Source organism: Coturnix japonica, unplaced genomic scaffold, assembly GCF_054131305.1.
Source record: "Coturnix japonica strain WE unplaced genomic scaffold, WE-NBRP24 Scf045, whole genome shotgun sequence".
NCBI lineage: Eukaryota > Metazoa > Chordata > Aves > Galliformes > Phasianidae > Coturnix > Coturnix japonica.
The window spans coordinates 2,525,309-2,543,591 of record NW_028188948.1 but is presented as its reverse complement, the minus strand read 5'-3'; the positions used below and the strand labels follow the sequence as shown (position 1 = coordinate 2,543,591).

General features: G+C 45.4%; 2 protein-coding genes across 2 annotated transcripts; both read right to left on the bottom strand.

The window, feature by feature from the left end:
* Positions 1-263: 263 nt before the first annotated feature.
* LOC146752468 (obscurin-like) lies at positions 264-6,672 on the bottom strand. The gene is made up of 7 exons (XM_085531804.1): positions 5,911-6,672; positions 5,173-5,286; positions 3,999-4,270; positions 3,041-3,303; positions 2,566-2,830; positions 1,315-1,581; positions 264-680 (listed from the first exon to the last, which is right to left on the bottom strand). Exons 6-7 carry the CDS (start codon positions 1,562-1,564, stop codon positions 346-348), a joined length of 585 nt encoding a protein of 194 aa, XP_085387930.1. The 5' UTR covers positions 1,565-1,581; positions 2,566-2,830; positions 3,041-3,303; positions 3,999-4,270; positions 5,173-5,286; positions 5,911-6,672; the 3' UTR covers positions 264-345.
* A 2,485-nt stretch (positions 6,673-9,157) lies between these two features.
* On the bottom strand, positions 9,158-16,864 carry LOC146752467 (obscurin-like protein 1). The gene is made up of 4 exons (XM_085531880.1): positions 15,230-16,864; positions 12,000-12,275; positions 10,854-11,128; positions 9,158-9,453 (listed from the first exon to the last, which is right to left on the bottom strand). The coding sequence occupies exons 3-4, from the start codon at positions 10,978-10,980 to the stop codon at positions 9,158-9,160; spliced, it is 423 nt and encodes a 140-aa protein (XP_085388006.1). The 5' UTR covers positions 10,981-11,128; positions 12,000-12,275; positions 15,230-16,864.
* Between the last annotated feature and the right edge of the window lie 1,419 nt (positions 16,865-18,283).

Here is an 18,283-nt window from a genome sequence, read left to right as displayed (position 1 = left end):
TTCTTCTCTCCACTCATCACACTGGGAGCCTCGGATGATGCTCTCAGATGCACATGTTCTAGATAGGAATTTGTTGTACAGCTAGATGATGTGAAGGCCATCCCTTCAGCTTATACTTAGAGGATATTTGCTCCCACAGTTCCCTCAACAGAGCATTCCTGATTTACTGTTAATGGAACAAGCTGTAGTGAGATGCCCATTTCCAACACTACCCCAGTGCTTTGGGTAGTTCTCACATTTGTGTAAAATGTTTCCTCCTTTTACTTATTTTTAAGAGAAATTCTCAGTGCTTCGAGGTTCAAGTAGAAGGTTGCTATTCACTTTAACCATATTATGAGTTAGCTCTCATGACAATCTTATCAGAAGACAGTTGAAGGAATCAGACCCCAGAATCTCTCCCATCTCATTACCTTTCACAGACAGAGAGGCTTTGGAGGTTAGACCACGGGCAGTAAAAACGACTTCCCCAGCGTCAGTAGGAGTCACACTTTTGATAAGGAGAGTATATTTCCGACTCACGTTAGAAGCTTTAAATTGCCCACCACTTTCCACTCTGCTTCCATTCAGTGTCCACTTGAACTCATCAATGCTTTCATGGGACGGAATGCATTCAAAAGTACAATCTTCTCCCTCCTGGATTTCAGTGTTTTTCAGCCGTTTGGTAATGCCACTATTCAGCTCTGGAAGGTAAGAGATAGGTTAGTATGAGGTTTATATGGAGAAAAGGCATTTGTGACTGACATGAGTAGCAGTACTGGTGTTTTAACTCAGGATTTGCAGAACATGGCTGCATTCCTTACTGATGTATTCTCTAAGACATTCTCCACTCAGAATTACCAGAAAGCTATAAAAAAAAAAGAGACGTGAATCTCTTGTCTTTGCTCTGGAAGAACTACAATTAGAGCAGCTCAGTCCATGGAGCAGAATGAAGATTCAATGAGCTACAGAGGGAACAACCTAACAGAGAGGACAACTCTAGGATGCTGCGTGAGAAAAAGGGTTTTGCCTATGACAAGAAATTAACTGTTTCTATTAGCTAATTTGTTACCATCCTACCCCTACTGGTGTTCAAACCATTTCTCCATTTTAGGGATGTTTAGAAAGGAAATATTTCCAGGACATTCTTGATGTGTTTGGTGATTTTCATGGTAAAATGAGATACATTTACATCAAAAGCAATGGGAATTTTCCAGACATCACTGTGCTAAATTGCAGTAATACACTTCTATTGTAGAAACTATTAAGGCTCGTGGGGGAATAGGTGTAAGACACTGAATGTGCTTTCAGCACTCCTTTACTTTCCACAGTACTTACCCTGAATGCCGACCTTTGATTTGGCAACATCACGGACAATATCACAGGTATAGAAACCTGCATCTGACTTCTCGAAGTCATGGATAAGGGGACATAGGGTCTTCCCAGACTGTACCAGCTCATACTTGTTGCCAGAAGTGAGCACAACACCGTCCTTCTTCCACACTGGTTTGACCTTCTCTTTAGAGACTTCGCATTCCAATTTAATCACACCCCGCTCCTCACCAAAAACATCATCCAAGGACTTCATGAAGACAGCAGGCTTCTCTGCAATTAAAAGGGCAAAACAGAACAATGTGATACAGAAGTTGAGACATTTCCAGTTGCTTTCAGATTTTTAAAGAGGGATAAATAAATCTTTACCAGCACTGACGACACCAATATAGAACCTAAAGCGGTTTCATGTCTGTTGACTGAATGCACTTTATGTAATTCTGAACTAATCAGTAGGAGAATACAGGGAACAGGAGGGACAGCCTGCATTGCCTTGGGTGGGACTGATATCATATGCAGTAATTGGGATGCAGCTCTTCTAAAGCTGGAGAGCTGGCACTGCCCTCACATGGAGCAGAGCTCATACAGCAGGCCACAGGATTAAGAGGATAAGCTGCTGAACACTTTTGATTTTCCTGTTTTATTGACTCCTTTTATCTATCTTCTATTTCACACATCAGATGTTTATACTGGGGAAAAAACTTCCACCAAATGCAAAAGAAAGGAGAAAGAGGAAATCCTTCAAACTCTGAGCGCATAGAGTAAAAGAGCTTAATTGCTGGGGAGAGCAGATTAGAATCACAGTACCCTTAGAATTGGAAGAGACCCTTCAAGGCCATCTAGCCCAGCTCCCCTGCAATAAAAAGGGACATTCACAGCTAGATCAGGTTGCTCACAGCCTGGTCATTAGTCATCCCAGAGGCAAAACACACACTGAATGATCTCTCCCTGCAGTCATAAATCCTTGGAGACAACAGCATTGACACTGCATGGCACTGAAGCAGTAAAAGAAACTGCTCTTGTAACTCTCCTTGTGCTAAAGAAAATGATGATAAAAAGCAATGGAATGCTTTGGCAGGACACCAAAACCATCCTCCTTCCTTGATATCTGCTGCAATGGAACCTTCCACTGGAAGAAAGCCTCTGATGACTTGTCACCCCATAGAGGTCAGCTTTAGAAGCAGGATTGCTGCACAATAGAATGAACTGGAGCTCTTTAGCATCTCTTACATCCAGGAGGGGTGTGATCAGACCCACCTATCACCTTCAGGTGCGCTTTTTGACACCTTGTCTGACTTCACTGTCACTGTGCCAGCATCCTCAGGCTTAACCTGCTTCATTGTCAGTGTGCAGCAATTGCCAACGTTCTTGATGTCATTGTAATTGTTGGTGTAAAGGAGGTTGCCATTCAGGAACCATTCCACGTCCTCGTCATCATGGGACAGCTCGCAGGAGAAGACAGCAGAGCTCTCTTCTTCAATTTCTACATCCTGCAGGTGCTTCGTTACTTCTACATTGCGGGCTGTGGGGAAACAAGGTGAACTGTTACCACTGTTACTATAAATCATACTGGGATGTGGTAGAATTGTTGGACTAGATGATCTTTGTGTAATCTTCTCAGTGAAGATTATACATTTATAAAGTTAGCAGGAGAGAACGGCAGAAATCAACCCCAAGAAGAGAAATCTGAGGTGAAATAGGACATGGAAGAGGCCACCCTCCCTGCTCATACCTTCAGCTGTCAGCGTGGCCTCTCTGCAATTCCTGCCTTGCACTTGTACACACCAGCATCATCGGGCTTCAGCTTCAGAATCTTGAGCTCTGCTGAATGCTTATCCCTCTTGATCTTGTACTTCTCAGAGGGCTTGATGAGTGTGTGGCCTTTGAACCATTTAACAACCTTTGGAGAAGGCCTGAAGTCACAGGATAGGATGACAGAATGACGTTCCAAAGCTGTCTTGTCCTCCAACTTCCTGGTGATTTCTATATGGTAATCTGCAAAGCAGGGGTGGAAGAGAAGAAAGGATGAGGACAATTGGAAGAAGAGGAAAGTCTCTTGCGTGTATTCCATTCCAATTAATGTCAAGTTCACAATGGTTCTTTGAACGACTCTAAAGATAAAACAAACGATTGTCTATAGGGAATGCCATTGACTACATTTCTATAAAGTAATACTGTATATTATCTACCAAATGCAAGGTCCAGCTCTTGTTCTGTGCTTATTAAATTGCTCCAAATTGTTGAGGCTTTTATTCAAATAAGAGTGAGTTGAAAATATAACAAATACTTCAGGATGTGAATGGAGACTCTTATGCTGGGGACAACAGCAGATAAAAAGCCTGCAAGTTTCTTTCAGATGAAATCAATGACAAACTGCATCAAATTTAGGTGCTACCAAACTTAACCTTGTCTAGTTCAGAAATACAATTAATTTCACCTGATTTGACTTCTTTGGTATAGCCAAGGACAAAACCTCAGCTCTGTAGATCTGAATAGTAAGCACATCACAGCTATTCAAACAGATCTTTTACTGAGATGCAGCTGTCTCATTTAGTGTCCAACGACTTTGAACTGGAAATGGAGCAGACCCTCCAGACACACACACAGTATTTCAAAGACCCCAGTGAAGGAAGGCTGTACGTTAATTAATTCTTCATCTTCATGATGTAAACCAAGCCAGGATATGTTACCTCTGACGAGCAGAGTTGCTGTGGATTTTGATTTGCCAATTGAGAACTGAATGGTGCCTGTCATATCAGTGGTGGTTTTCAGTATGGTCAGCTGATGGATGGTGCCTTCTTGCTGCATAATCAAGTTTCTGCCAGCCTGTAAGACTTCCCCACGTAGGAATACCACTTGGGAGGTTTCACAGAAGGAATGGATATCTCGCATTCAAATTTGGCTTTTTCAGGCTCAGTCACATAGTCATCACACAGCTCCTTTACTAGATTAATGGATTGCTCTTTAAGAAGGATGGAACAAGAGAAAGCAGAGATTTAGAAGGAATGTAAAAAACCCTTACATTATCACCCTACTTAGTCACGTCAGCATTACTGCACATGAACACTACACCTATCAGCTCAGAATGCCTTGAAACATCATTAAAAAATATTAGAAAGAAAAGAATGTTGTTAGGAAGTCAGTCAATAAGATTGACAACCTGAAAAGAGCCCAGATCTTCTGATTCCCAGTCCAACATCTAAATCAAACCATGACCTTCCCATCCCAATATCAAACTCCTCGCATTACGAAATGGAAAAGAGGTTCAATGAAACACGGACATTGATAATTACTTTGGTTAAATACAGCAACTTAGCTCTGAACAACAAGTTTTCTCCTAGTAAAGGTCTCTGTAGCTCAAATGTAAGGACTCTACTTAGGAGAAATTCATTTTCCAGGAAGTTCTTGCCCTTATAATTGTAACAGTGGTAAAGCTGGGGACTGAACTCTTAAGTAGTGTGCTAATTCAAATGTCTCCCTTTTCTTTGTAACACTTAACATCATATATATACCCTAACATTGTATATATTAAAAAAAAAAACAAAACCCTGTGTTCTTTTCAAACAGCAAGACAAAATGAAGAAAAAGTCAAGCTATGTTTTTTATCCCTCAACGTTCAAACACAAATCTGAAGTCTAAACATAGAAAATCAACCTCCTAAGAAAATAATCTGTTTTACTTAGCAAAAGTAAATTCCAAAAGAGAAGCTGGATATTTTGTGGGCAGAAAGGTAGGTAGGTAGGAGTTTTTATTTCTGTGAAAGGTCCTGGTGGTGTTTAACTTCCTTGACATTAAAGCAAAGGATGTTAGCTCGTTTATAATATAAGATAATTTAATCAAAATCGTCATCAGAAGCATAATTACCTTTCACTGTAAGATGGACACAAGATTCACGAGATTCTGCCTTTTCTGCTACAGATTTTATTTCTGCTGCATCTTTGACTTGGACACGTGTGTAAGTCAGCGAGTAGCTCTTTCCTGAAGCAGAGAACCACAGAGTCACTAAGGCTGGAAAAGACCACTAAGGTCATCTAGTCCAACCACCAGCTCATCCCTACCAAACTGTGCTCTTGAGAGCTAACCCACAACTACACTTGGCTTCCTTGAGCAAAGAGCTCTGAGGCACATGGCCAGGCTGAGCATCATCCATCTGGTTTCACAGCATCACTGCCTGTTCTCTCATGTCAATGAAACCACCCATTCCCCCACGTCCACATCCCCACCAAAGTGTAATCTAAACATGGCTTCTACAAGGACTGACCAAATGTGGCCGTCGTCACCTTCAAAGTACCTGATACAGAAGGATCACACTCACTGTCAGACAAAACCTCTCTGGAGAGGAGAACTGACTGCCCTGTTCACCCCCACTTTGGAAATAACTGCACTCATTTCCTACCTGCTCCTGGCAGTGTGGGATGGTGGGATAGCATCACACTTCCCACACTAAGCATCCCACCATGTCACTTGTTCCACCCTAACCTCAGTCCCAAAACAAAAGGGGAACTCCCTTCTGAACCCTCTTCACTTCATTTCAGATGTCTTAAATGCTTGATCTCCAACCCACCCCCCACTCAGGAGAAAGATCCCCCTCTTACACCCTACCATCTTGCTGCATTCTGATGTTGTCATCAGCCTTCAGCTTGTTGTCATCTTTGTACCACTGGCTCTGAACCTCATCGTGTGAAATCTCACAGACAAAAGATGCACTCCCATATTCATTCACTTCCACATCTTCCAGTGGTTTAACAATCTTGATATCTCCAGCTGTGAAACACTAGAGATATATTTGTCAGGGTATTTCCAGAACTGAGTGCAGCATCTTTTCCTTACACATATTTGCATAGAAAATAAGTAGGATTATGTTTTATTCTAAACCATCATCCATTCCTGAGTCATTTCTCTCTTCAACACAGTCAATGCATTATTGCCCTTGAACTTAAAGATAGACTTACTAGCTACAATGGAGCTCCCTGCAAACAGTTTTCATGGAAACCAGAATCTCATTTATTCTAAAACCTTTCAAGCAAAATTAAGGGTAGAAAAACAATAGAACTGACTGAATCTTTAAGGTCATTTAGTTCCAGTCCCCCTGCTATAGGCAGGGACACCTCCCTCCAGACCAACTCTTCTCCTCAGGGTCAAGGCTTCTCTCAAATCATTCTCCTCTAAGCCTGTGCCTGTGCTTGGGATTGCCCTGACCCAGGTGCAGGGCCTTGTACTTGGCCACACTCAAGTTCATGAGGCTGCCAAGGGCCCACCTCTCCAGCCTGTCCAGGTCCCTCTGAGTAGCATCCCTTCCCTCTAGCACATCAACAGCACCGCTCAGCTTGGTGTCATCTGCAAACTTGCTGAGGGTTCATTTGATTCCACTGTCCATGTTGCCTACAAAAATGTTAAATAACACTGGTCCCAACACCACCCTCCACCTGGACACTGAGCTATTGACTGCAGCTCTCTGAGTGTGACCATCCAGACAGTTCCCTATCCTGCAACTGGTCCATCCATCAAAACCATTGTTCTCCAGTTTGGTGACCAGGATGTCATGCAGGACGGGATCAAATGCTCTGCACAAGTCCAAGTAGATGATGTCAGTTGCTCTCCCATTATCCACTGATGCTGTTACTCCATCATGAAAGGCCACCAAGTTTGTCAGGCATGGCTTGACCTTGAGGAAGCCATACTGGTTACCACCAATCTCCTCATCTTTATTTTCCAAACTATGCCAAGGAGAACTAGACAGAACTCTACAGTGTCGTGTCACTACAAACCTGTCTGAATCATTGGCTTCTCTGCATGCTCATCACTAGTCTCTCCTTAGCTTGTGTGCCCACAATGTATGGGGAATGTCAGCCACAAATCTTACCTAGGGGACGTCTTTGCTTCAAAATCCCTTGAACATCACACAATCCTTTTTAACTGTCCAGGTCTGCACTTATTTATGTCAGAATCAGACCATATTTCTGTGCTGCTATTTCCCTTTCCTTCTGAAGGGCCTGGATACAACTTGGATTAACCTCAGGAGCAGAGTTCCTGCATAAAACAGCCAGTACTGAAACAGCAACCCAACCTGGTTGCAGACTGAGAGAGAAAATGAGAGTTCACCACCTGTGAATAATGAGACTTCTCTTATTTCCCTGGGAAGTAATGCCCACTTTTTTACTTTGACAGAGCTCCTTCCCATCCTAGAAGGGAAAATATCAAGTCAAATCTACATTAGTCCTTCCATCTCTGCACTGAGTAAAGGCAGCCTTCAGATCTATGCTTAATTCACCCAATTCCCTAGAATTAATGGAACTGTGCTTACTGGCACATATGCTGAAGCTTAAGCACAGTGCAGTGTTTTCAACATGTAGGAATGGCTATAGAACATGCATAAATTCTGGCTGACCTATGACAGCTTAAAGCACTGCAGAGGACTGTTAACAAGCCCGTTTGGACATCACCTTGAATAAATGACGTTATCCCCAAGTAAGGGAAGGAACAGCTGAGCACCGGGGAGCAAATTCTCACACTGTCAGGTGCAAAGAAAACTGAGATTTCACCCTAAAACCCAGTTCACAACAAGGCTACAAAATCCTGGCTGAGAATTTCTGAATGCTCACCAGTTGTTTCCAGCTCGAAGGTCATCTTCTGGCCAGCAGCCTCGCAGATGTATTCTCCAGCATCTTTCTTCTCCAGCTGCTCCACAACCAGACGCCGTGTTTTGCCCACACATTCCATTCTGAACTTTCTGGAGGAGGCAAGCAGTCTTCCATCCTTGAACCATTTTACTCCAGTTGGATCCTGTGCTACTTCACAGCTGAGGGAGGCACTTGCTGCCAGGGCAGCACTCACCTCTTTCTGTACCTGCTCCTGGTTTATAAACACAGGTTTTGGCTCTGAGGGAAGAAAAGAAAAACAGAAGGACTGAAATGAGACCATCTTGCAGGTTTTTATGTACAGGTTGGAACAGGTTTAGGTTACCACTTGGGCCCAAACTAATAGCCTTCACTAGAGAATATCAGCTCTTCTGTTGAAACAAAGTGTCAAATCTAGGCAAGAAAGAACCTAGGAACTGAAGGAACCAAGAGGGTCCTTGAACACCAGTCCCATGGTTGCAAGTCACTATGCAAACATATTGAACCCAAAACAACATCTGTCCTGCAGGCAACCAAAACCTGAGTTCCTTTTACTTAAGACCCACTGTGAAACATCAAAACACATAAACATGTGATAGTCAAACCACTGGCTGCCTTTTCATGACCCAGAACAGTACTCCTGGCTTCCTGAACAGACTCCTCATGGCCTCTACCATTGCCACAACTGTGACTGTCAAAGGCACAAAGGAAATATGCTCACCAACGCAGTCCTTTGTTCTTTGTGTGTGATTTGCAGATATCTATCTTACTTTGAGCTCTGGGAATAGTCAGCTCTACCAGGTCTCTTACTGTGAGTAGCAGACTCACCTATCCAGAAGCAGCCTCCAACATAAAGGCATAGTAAAAAGGCAGTGTACTACTAGGAGAAGTTCCTGCTTCTCCTGCCACGAAAGGCTGCATGTACAACATGCACTCCAGCCTCACTGCACATACTTATCTTAGTCAAATGTTTCGGTGAACAAGAATTACAGTTTGGGATCTCAGGCACAGGAGAGATTTGAATAATATCTTGAACATTGCTTCCATTGTACATATATCAGTAATTATTATTCTACAGACAGACTGAAACAGGTCTTTGTGCCATACTAAAACCAAATAGTTGCTACAAACCCAGGCAATCAAGTCTAGGGGAAAAACCTCAGCACAGACTACTGCACCTGGATCACTGTATAATGGAAACTAGATTTTACTTTACTGTTCTCTGCTGTATTTCAGACAACACCTGTCTTACCTGTGACATGAATCTTGAAGGTGAGTTTCTGGCCAGCAGCCTCGCAGCTGTACTCCCCTGCATCTTTCTTCTCCACCTCGCTCACCACCAGCCGACGCTGTTTGCCCTCTGACTCAGCCTTGAACTTCTTGCTCGAGGTGATCAGTTTCCCCTCCTTGTACCACTTCACCTCCGTCTTCTCCTGGGCCACCTCGCAGCTCAGCGTGGCATTTTCTGTTGGTGCAGCCTTCACCTCCTTCTGCACCTTCTCCTTGTTGATAAAAACATCTTCTGCTTCTGGAATTGAAGGCAAACGGGCACATTTAAGACACGAATCTTTTCTACACAGCCTTCCCCAAATGCCCAAATTAGTCTTTGGACTGTACCGTTGAGGACAGCTTTCCCACTCACATTTCCTGACAGTGCTATGAACTGAATGCCAACATCTGAACTATATCAATTGCTAGTGAAGAACTTCCTCCCTGCCAGACCAAAACAGCTTAGATAGCCCTAAACTTGTTTTCATTTCCACCAGTATCATGTTCCAAAATCTTCAAAAATTAAAAAACACCCCTTTCCCCACTGTCCAGCAGCACACCAGCATACGCAGTCATTGAAAAGTCTGTTTCATACAAGGGGACAGGCATTAAATTGTCCAAACAAGCTGACAGCTGTAAGTTGCTTTGCCAGCAAAAGCCAGGTGAGAGTCAAGGTTAAATTCTGTTTGTGATTAAGTCATAGTGAGGAAATGTATTTTTCTCACCTATTTATTTCTGAAAACAGTTCTAATATCTCCTGAGTTTTCATAGGCAGTAATAAAATGGTTTCCCCTATGGAATCATAGAACGGTTTGGGTATAGAAGGAAGCTTTAAAGATCATCCAGTCCAACCTCTTGCCGTGGTCAGGGACATCATTCACTAAATGAGGCTGCCCAGGGTCCCCATCCAGCCTGGCCTTGGACACTCCAATGATGAGTCACCCACAACCTTCACTGGACAATCTGTTCCAGTGTATCACCACCCTCATCATAAAGAACTTTTCTCATGTCCAAACTGAGTCTACCCTCTTCACTTTTGAAACCATTGCCCCTTCTTATGTTGCTATAGACCCTGGTAAAAAGCCTTTTTCCACTTTCTTATCAGACTCTCCTAATAAATAGAATGCCTGTCCTCCTCCATTTCTGGAAAGAAAAGCACCAGCTTGAAGCCTTTCTATTTTTAAGCATTTCTTTTGTACCTGCTATAGAGAAGAAAACAAAAGAAAATACAGGAAAACCTTTTTAGTTGCAGGTTTCTTTAATTTAATAGAAACCACCAATGCCGCCTTCTAGCATTGTGACCAAATGCTGTCTCTAAGACTATTTAGGAAGAAGCATTTGCAGGGGTGTGCTTGTGCCCTGAAGATATCTTTCATATTCTTTAATTTCCCCTGAAATTATTGACTTCTCATTTTGCTATCATTGCATCTACTTGAGATGCCCAGGGAAATTCCCCAATTATTTCCAGCCTGTCTTAAGCTGAGGCTACCCAAGTCCTCTGCGTTCATAGCTTCAGAAGGCAAACAGAAAGTACACGAATTAAACAGAATTTAAGCACCGTCTACATCACTGAATGCTGGGGTTGAATGTGTCAAACCACTTAACCTTCCCTTCCTTCTTTGTTGGGGGCTTCAGTACAGTCGAAACAATTTCTCTCACCTGTGAAATGAATCTTGAAGGTGAGTTTCTGGCCAGCAGCCTTGCAGCTGTACTCCCCTGCATCTTTCTTCTCCACCTGGCTCACCACCAGCTGACGCTGTTTGCCCTCTGACTCCACCTTGAACATCTTGCTCCAGGTGATCAGTTTCCCCTCCTTGTACCACTTCACCTCCGTCTTCTCCTGGCCACCTCGCAGCTCAGCGTGGCGTTTTGAGTGAGTACAGCCTTCACCTCCTTTTGTACCTTGTCCTTGTTTGTAAACAGGTCTTCTTTCTCTGCAGGGACATCACAACAGTCACACCGTTTTGCTGTAGTCTGCTGCAGAGCTAACTCCAGTTCCCCGTTTTCACTATACCTGCCCTTCACAGGGAGCATCATGATACCTCATTAAGACAGGAAAATACTTTCCCCTCTATCTTGCCTTGGGAAATGATAGGCATATCATTTCATATCATATCATATCACATCATATCACAAAGCTAAACATTTCGCAGTCTGATAGCAGATTTGGACATGAGATTTAGAACACCTGCATGCACTGCTGAACCTCCTCCCTTCTCTTTTTTTCTTCTCATGTCTCTCTACATTTCCAGTAAATCAGAAGGGAATGGCCCTCTAGAACAGCTTGCCCAAAGAGACTGTGGATGCTCCATCCCTGCAGGCATTCAAGGCCAGGCTCGATGTGGTTCTGGGCAGCCTGGGCTGCTGCTTGGCAACCCTGCACATAGGAAGAAGGGGGTTGGAACTGGATGAGCACTGTGGGCCTTTGCAACCCAGGCCATTTATGAGTCTGATTAGTGGCATTTTCCACCTAATTGTGTCATTCAAATTTTGTAACCAGATCTCTTCAAACACCTCCCCTTTTCTCACTCCTTGCATGCCTGGTGTGCTCTTGCACTGTAACCCTGCAGACACCAGCTGACTACAAGAGCTGCACAAGTTACCCTCCTTGCCTATGGTTTGTTGCAGTAATTCATTCCTGGATGGAAAAGCACATGTAGAATAGTGTTGCTATGACACTAGATGACAAAGAAAGTCCTATAGCCAAAATGTTTTGCACCAGAGAGGCTGTCAGTTGATCCTCCCAATGCAAGACACACCAAATGAAGCGTTCCTTTATCTCTGGGATTCCAAGCATTTTCTCACCTCTGACTTTCACTTGGAATGTTGCTTTGTCATCTTTTGTTTCACAGCTGTAGCTCCCTTGGTCTTTCAGGGTCACATTTTTGACCATGAGCTTGAGGTGCGTCCCCTGGGAGATGATGGTTGTCCTCTGGTCCTGCTTCACCTCTGTTTGATCTTTCTTCCATACGGCAGCTCCGCTTGCAGCTGACACCTCACACACCAGCTCCAGGTCTTCAGAAGGACTGACTGATATTTCTGGAGTCATTTTGGGCTTCTTGACAAAATTAATGGCTCCATCTGAAGAAAAAAAGAGAAAGTGGTTTACATCCTGACTCAGGCTTATTCAGCACAGCATGAAGATACAGTTAGAACTGATTGTAATGTCTCTGCTCATTACATTTGGGTGATCGAGTTTCACCTCTGGAGGTACTCACATACAAACATCTGCTTGATTCTCCTGTGGAAGGAAAGAGTAAGTTCTATGCAGACAGTTCTTATTTCTTCTAATCAATTCTGTATTCTGCACATGTTCTTCTGAAGCTAAAATGAAGGCAGCTAAGTAACGTGTTTGCAATACATGAACAAACCTATTCAACACCTTGTCTCTAAGCTAACAAGCAGCGTTTGATGAGCACATCAGTATTTCATGCCCTTCATTCCATCCACACAGAAACCTGCCTGAGGAGCAAGCTGATGGCTGTCAGCTACAGGCAGACCTAGCTTAGTATTGCAGTTCTTAGAGCAACAACTGTTGCTTTCAGTCACTGAATATACCAAGGCCAATTGCTATGCCAGGCACATTTATGGCATCAGTGAACAAATAATGCGTTAAAAATTGTAATAGACAGGAGCCATCTATTCTTTTAAAACTAGGTGACCAAAGAAGAACAGTCCCTCTAGAGTCAAGCTGTTAAGAACTAACAGCATCAATCAATATCACATAGATAGATTACTTCCCTGCCCTAAGACCATCTTGTGACCATTTGGTGCTTCTAATTAAGCCCACTTGATGGCATTTTGTCTGAGCCATGTGACATTTTGTGATAGGAGTTACTGCCAGTGTTCCCTTAACCCAACACCAAAGTAGGAGGTATCCATTCTCAGGGAATCATGCAGGCTTCCTCTGTATCTGATGCTCAGAGACAGCCCCAGAACTTTTTAAATCTTAGCTTAGCTCTCATCCAATAATGTTCATCTTACAGTGCAACTTGTCCTTTGGGGATGCCTTTGTTCTGCATCCACCAGTTCCAACGGAGTCTTCTTGGCTTGTTTTAGATCAGTTTGTCAACAGGTAAAGCCAGGGTCTTTGAATTACAAAGTGAAATTGCAGAATGCATGATTCTCAACCAAACAGAACAGGAGGTGGGATGCAGGGTGAATACCTGAGCCAACACCACCTGCATGCAATCCTTCAATATCTTAGGAATCTCTAGCCATCCCAAATCCAGTGTTGTGCTTGATCTATCATCTCTGCTGAGTTTTTAGCTAGCTGATGGTGAGCATCATGGTGGTGATGGGTGAGCAGTTGGACTAGAGGGTCTTAATCAACCTTAAGGATCCTGTGATCAGAGGAACGTGAATGTGCTGTTAAAGGTCACAAGAGCTGCACTGCAGCATGAGCATACACAGCGAAAGGCTTTCAGTAGAGCTTCAGTTCATAAATGAGGACTGGGTTATGGAAAATAAACCAGAAAACAGATCTTAACGCCAGGTTCTGTGAATGCAGCCAGCTGAATTTCACAGATATTGAATTTCAATGACAATTTCTTGTGTTATTCTACCCTCCAGCTCCACCCTGAACAGGAACATGTCAGTGACAAGCATTACTCCTCCAGGCTTGACCTGACAGTGCTCTACTTGTACTATGAGCTAATGCCAGGAAGGGCAGGAAAAGAGTTTCATCCACGTGCCTTCTCCTTCCTTAGTAAAACCAGTGTGAAACTGCAGCCACGTCAGGCTGAAGGAGACGTCTCAGATGTCCTGCCTGGATGCAGGAGGTCACGTGTCAGAGGATGTCTGGCACGTCAAGTCTCATGGCAGTGCAGTGCATGACAAACTGCAACAACACTTTCCTGTGGGCTCCTTTGGGCACGAGGCCCAGCGGGTGACACACCTCTGGCTGCAGCTCTTCAGAGCCTCCCAGCAGCCACGTGATGCCCATGGGAGAGACACAGCTGACCCGCACAGCAGATGATTTACCAGCTAGCTCTGGTTTACAGCAAGAGAAGATACAAGTGGCGATGCTGAATGGTGAAATACTGCGAGTGTGTGGCAGGGGTATAAGATTGGTGAGCCTGAGGATGTTCAAAGTCAGGCTGGACAGGGCTCAGAGCACCTGATGGAGCTGCGGTGCCCCTGTTCATTGCGGGCGGAGTCCAACTAGCTGACCCTTAAGGGTCTCTTCCCTATCTATGAGATACACGAAAGCTGATTCTGCAGTAACCAAGCTACCAACAGCAGTTGTTTGTCTTACAGCTTGCCAACACAGGTTTTAAAATAACAGCATTGATTACTCTTTTGATAGTCACATTACAGTGCAAAGCACATGGAAACATCCATCAGCGAATTCAATTAATTCTGGGGGCAGACCTGCCAGTATGAAATATTATGCTAACATGACTGAGAGAAGAAAAGCAAAATTAAGACTAGCTGACAAGCCTTGGCAGGAATTCTGCTCTCCATCAATTTAGTCCCATTATTCAATTCTGTTTGGAGCTGTCTCCATGTCTCTCTGGAGTTTATTCTTTGAGAAGAAGCAATTAAGTAAGCTCTCCAATACCAAAGTGCATACACTACTCTAGGGCTTTGTTGTTTCTCCATGGATCAACAAGGGTGACAAGCCAGCAGAATATGATGAAGAGCCTCATGCATACTCAGTGTAAAAAAAAAAAAGGCAATTGTTGCTGGGAAGAAGGTGCATTTGCATTTGTGTCATCTGCAGAGGGTACTGCAGAAATGGAAAGTCTTCTACTGGAGCAAACAAAGGGCTCTCATTTATTGCAATCAAGGCCCAGCGTGTGGATCTCAGGTTTGACTCCATGTTTTACATAGTTAGCATTTTATATTTGTTCCAGTATGGAACTGTACAGTCATAGAATGGCCTGGGTTGAAAAGGATCCCAAAGATCACAGAATCACACAGAATCACGGAATCCTTCTGCAAAAGAAAACACAAAAGCTACAGGGACTTGGAACTACTTTGTATATCGAGATCAGAAGGAACTGAGAAGTTTTCAAGTACAAAGAACTTACTTTTCCAGATTGCCTTTTCCAGACTGCTGTTCCAGCAGTGACAACAAGCGCAGGCAGCCCGGAGGACATGGCTGACATCGATGATCGGCTGGCATGGATCAGCGAGGATGAGTTTGGGCACAGCACAGCTGGCAAGGGATGCTGGGGTGGCTGCAGCAAGACAAGAGCTCCTCCAGCCTGAAGATCTCCATCACCAGAAGAAAAAGGACAGGGTGAAAGTAAGGAAGACGCGCAGACGAGAAGAGCAGAAAGGGAGATGAGGAGGGAACTTGGTGCGGTGGCAATTCTGGGGGAGAAATTGTACTCTGATAATGTTACACTCTGAAATTCAGTGTTGCAATTTGGAGGAAGGAATTATTGGAGTGGGAATCTGGGGGGCCGTTGTAATACCAGAAGAATTTTACAGAGCAGCAGCCATGCATCAAGAGAAGGGCTTCACAGAGCAGCAGCTGTGGAGGGAGAAACAGCATGAGAACCAAGGACACCTCTAGGAAAAGAATGAGTAGCTCAGGGCTTTCAACGGGGGTTTTAGGGTTGTTATTGCAATAGCTTTCCTTCAATTAGTGTGTGTGGTTTTTAAATGCCCTCGTCTGTCTGCTATAAAAGCATGGCTTTTCGGGCAGTCGATGGACGCAGCCATATTTAACCATACTGCTGTCTGGCTGTTTGTCCTAGCGGGCTGACCTTTTGCCTTCAGGTTCACCAACTACTGTCTCAGGAACCAGAGTTATTAGGCATTATCCAGGTTATCTTGTGCTTCTACTATGTTAATAGATTGGATGTGAATCCAATGGGGTCTGATGTTACAAATGGTGCTGGAATCTGCGGCAATAATCATTGAATGTATTAGTAATGCTCGGTTATGATGCTATTACCTCTCTTATATCCAACTAATTTGGATTTTTCAAATATGACCACGCATCACTTGAGAGGAAGGCGCACGCTCATAGAACTGAATGGGAGAGTTGATTTCATTTTCCAAGCAGGTGTTCCACTTGGGCTCTGTATCACGCACTGGCCATGCGGATATGGAGTAAAACTGGAAGAAATCCCTCAGACCCTGAATGCAGGAGAGAATGTGTGGTGGGTGAGAGAGGAAAGGTGCACTTTGAAGCAGGGGACGCCCTGCTGGCACTGCCTGCCGCATCCACCACCAACACGGTTTGCTCTTTATCCTGCTCCACAGCTGCTGCTCTGTCAAGTCCTTCTCTTGATCCATGGCTGCTGCCATTCTTCTTGGATTACAACAGGGGGCTGGGAGGTTTTTGGCAGAGGGAGGGAAGTTGATTGGGGGTGGGAGTTTGAGGGGGTGGGATCAGAAAGGATTGTTAGGATGGGAAATGGTTGGGAATACTGTCATTTCTTGACTGTTTGCTATGTTCAATTATTAAATGTCTTTGCTATATTTCTGCCTGCCTGCAGCCGCTCCTTCAGTTACAAAGCCCACCTCCCCAGGCCCCCGGGCCCACCTTCAGGGCAATGTGAAAGGGCAGCAGAAAGGGCAGTGTCCCAGATCTGCCACCACCATTGGACCCATCCCTCCCCTCCTCAGTCAGTTCTGCGTGGGAATGGAGGGATGAGAAAGGGGGATGGACGGGAATTCTGGGAGAGCTGAGTGGCTCAGCCTGGAGTGGAGGAGGCTCACTGCCATCCCAGACACAGCCATCAGTCCCCAGGTGCAGAGAGGACTGAGCCAGGCTGCACCCTGCAGCACCCAGCAGCAGGATCCCAGTCTGAGGCCTGCCTAGGTCGTGTGGCTGCGCTGCAGGCTGAGCTATGGAGAAAGCCCCACTTGGAGATTTCTTCGCTCCCTGAATGTTCCCCCCTTTCTCCATCTTGCTCTGCTCCATCCCCAGCCGCAGCCCGGCGTCCCCGACATGTTGCTGTGCTTGCAGAGCTGGACTTGGCCCTTGACCTGTACAGGCCCCTGTCCCCACCTGTCGGATATCCACCTTGCCTTCTCACCCCTCTCTCTAGATCCAGTTCATGCCCCATCTATCTCACCTCCATGTCCCACCTACGTCCTCTCTACGTCTTTTGGTCTCCCCCAAACCACCCTCACGGTGCCTTACCTCCTGGCAGGCTCAGGGAAGGAGCACCCGGTGCCCTGAGCCCACAGGCCCAGCCCTGCACAGCACTGCACACAGCACTGTCATGGCGGCGCCCGGTGCTGCCGCACAGCATCCTGGGAGTGGTAGTTCCTGCGGGGCCTGCAGCTCCCAGCAGGCCCTGCAGCTCCCAGCAGGCCCGGGCGAGGGCAGAGGGGAGCAGTGCTGTCAGCCGGGAGCTCGCCCAGAGAGCCCGATGTTCGGAGCACTTCACACCAGGAACTTTGGACTCGGCTGCTTCTGTCCACAACGTCCCTGAGCTGCTCAGGAAGCACAACTGTCTCACCCTCTGAGAGCTGGGCTGTGCAAAGGAGGCTGCAGTTGCAGGCTCAGCTCTGCCCTGTTCCAGCAATGCACTTCCTTACAACTGGAGCACTGTCACGCTTGCTTCTTGCTTCAACGGAGCAATCGCCCACCGCTTTGCACACCTCTGTGCTCGTGCAAATGGCCACCACCCCATCCCTGCACACACACACACACACACACACACACACACGTACCACCCCATCCCTGCACACACACACACACACACACACACACACGTACCACCCCATCCTTGCACACACACACACACACACACATGTACCACCCCATCCCTGCACACACACACACACACACACACACACACATGTATCACCCCATCCTTGCACACACACACACACATGTACCACCCCATCCCTGCACACACACACACACACACGTACCACCCCATCCCTGCACACACACACACACACACACACACACACACACACACCACCTCGTCCTTGCACACCCTCCCACATGCGTGCACAAATCTCTGCAGTGCATGGACACACCTGTGCACACCCACGTGTGTGCAGCCCCAGCACTGCCCACAGCTCCGTGCACGCTCATTTGTGCATGAAGAGGAACGTCTCAGTGGAAGCGTGGCTGTTCCTCCCCTCTGACGGGGCTGGTGTGGGACAGA

Bases quoted from the DNA above. Each gene is read 5' to 3' on its own strand.
- LOC146752468 (XM_085531804.1), bottom strand. From the start codon at position 1,564: ATGAAGTCCTTGGATGATGTTTTTGGTGAGGAGCGGGGTGTGATTAAA. The intron at 681-1,314 runs GTAAGTACTGTG...CTTACCTTCCAG, and splicing joins ATCAAAGGTCGGCATTCAGG to AGCTGAATAGTGGCATTACC.
- LOC146752467 (XM_085531880.1), bottom strand. From the start codon at position 10,980: ATGTTCAAGGTGGAGTCAGAGGGCAAACAGCGTCAGCTGGTGGTGAGC. The intron at 9,454-10,853 runs GTGAGAGAAATT...CTTCAATTCCAG, and splicing joins CTTCAAGATTCATTTCACAG to AAGCAGAAGATGTTTTTATC.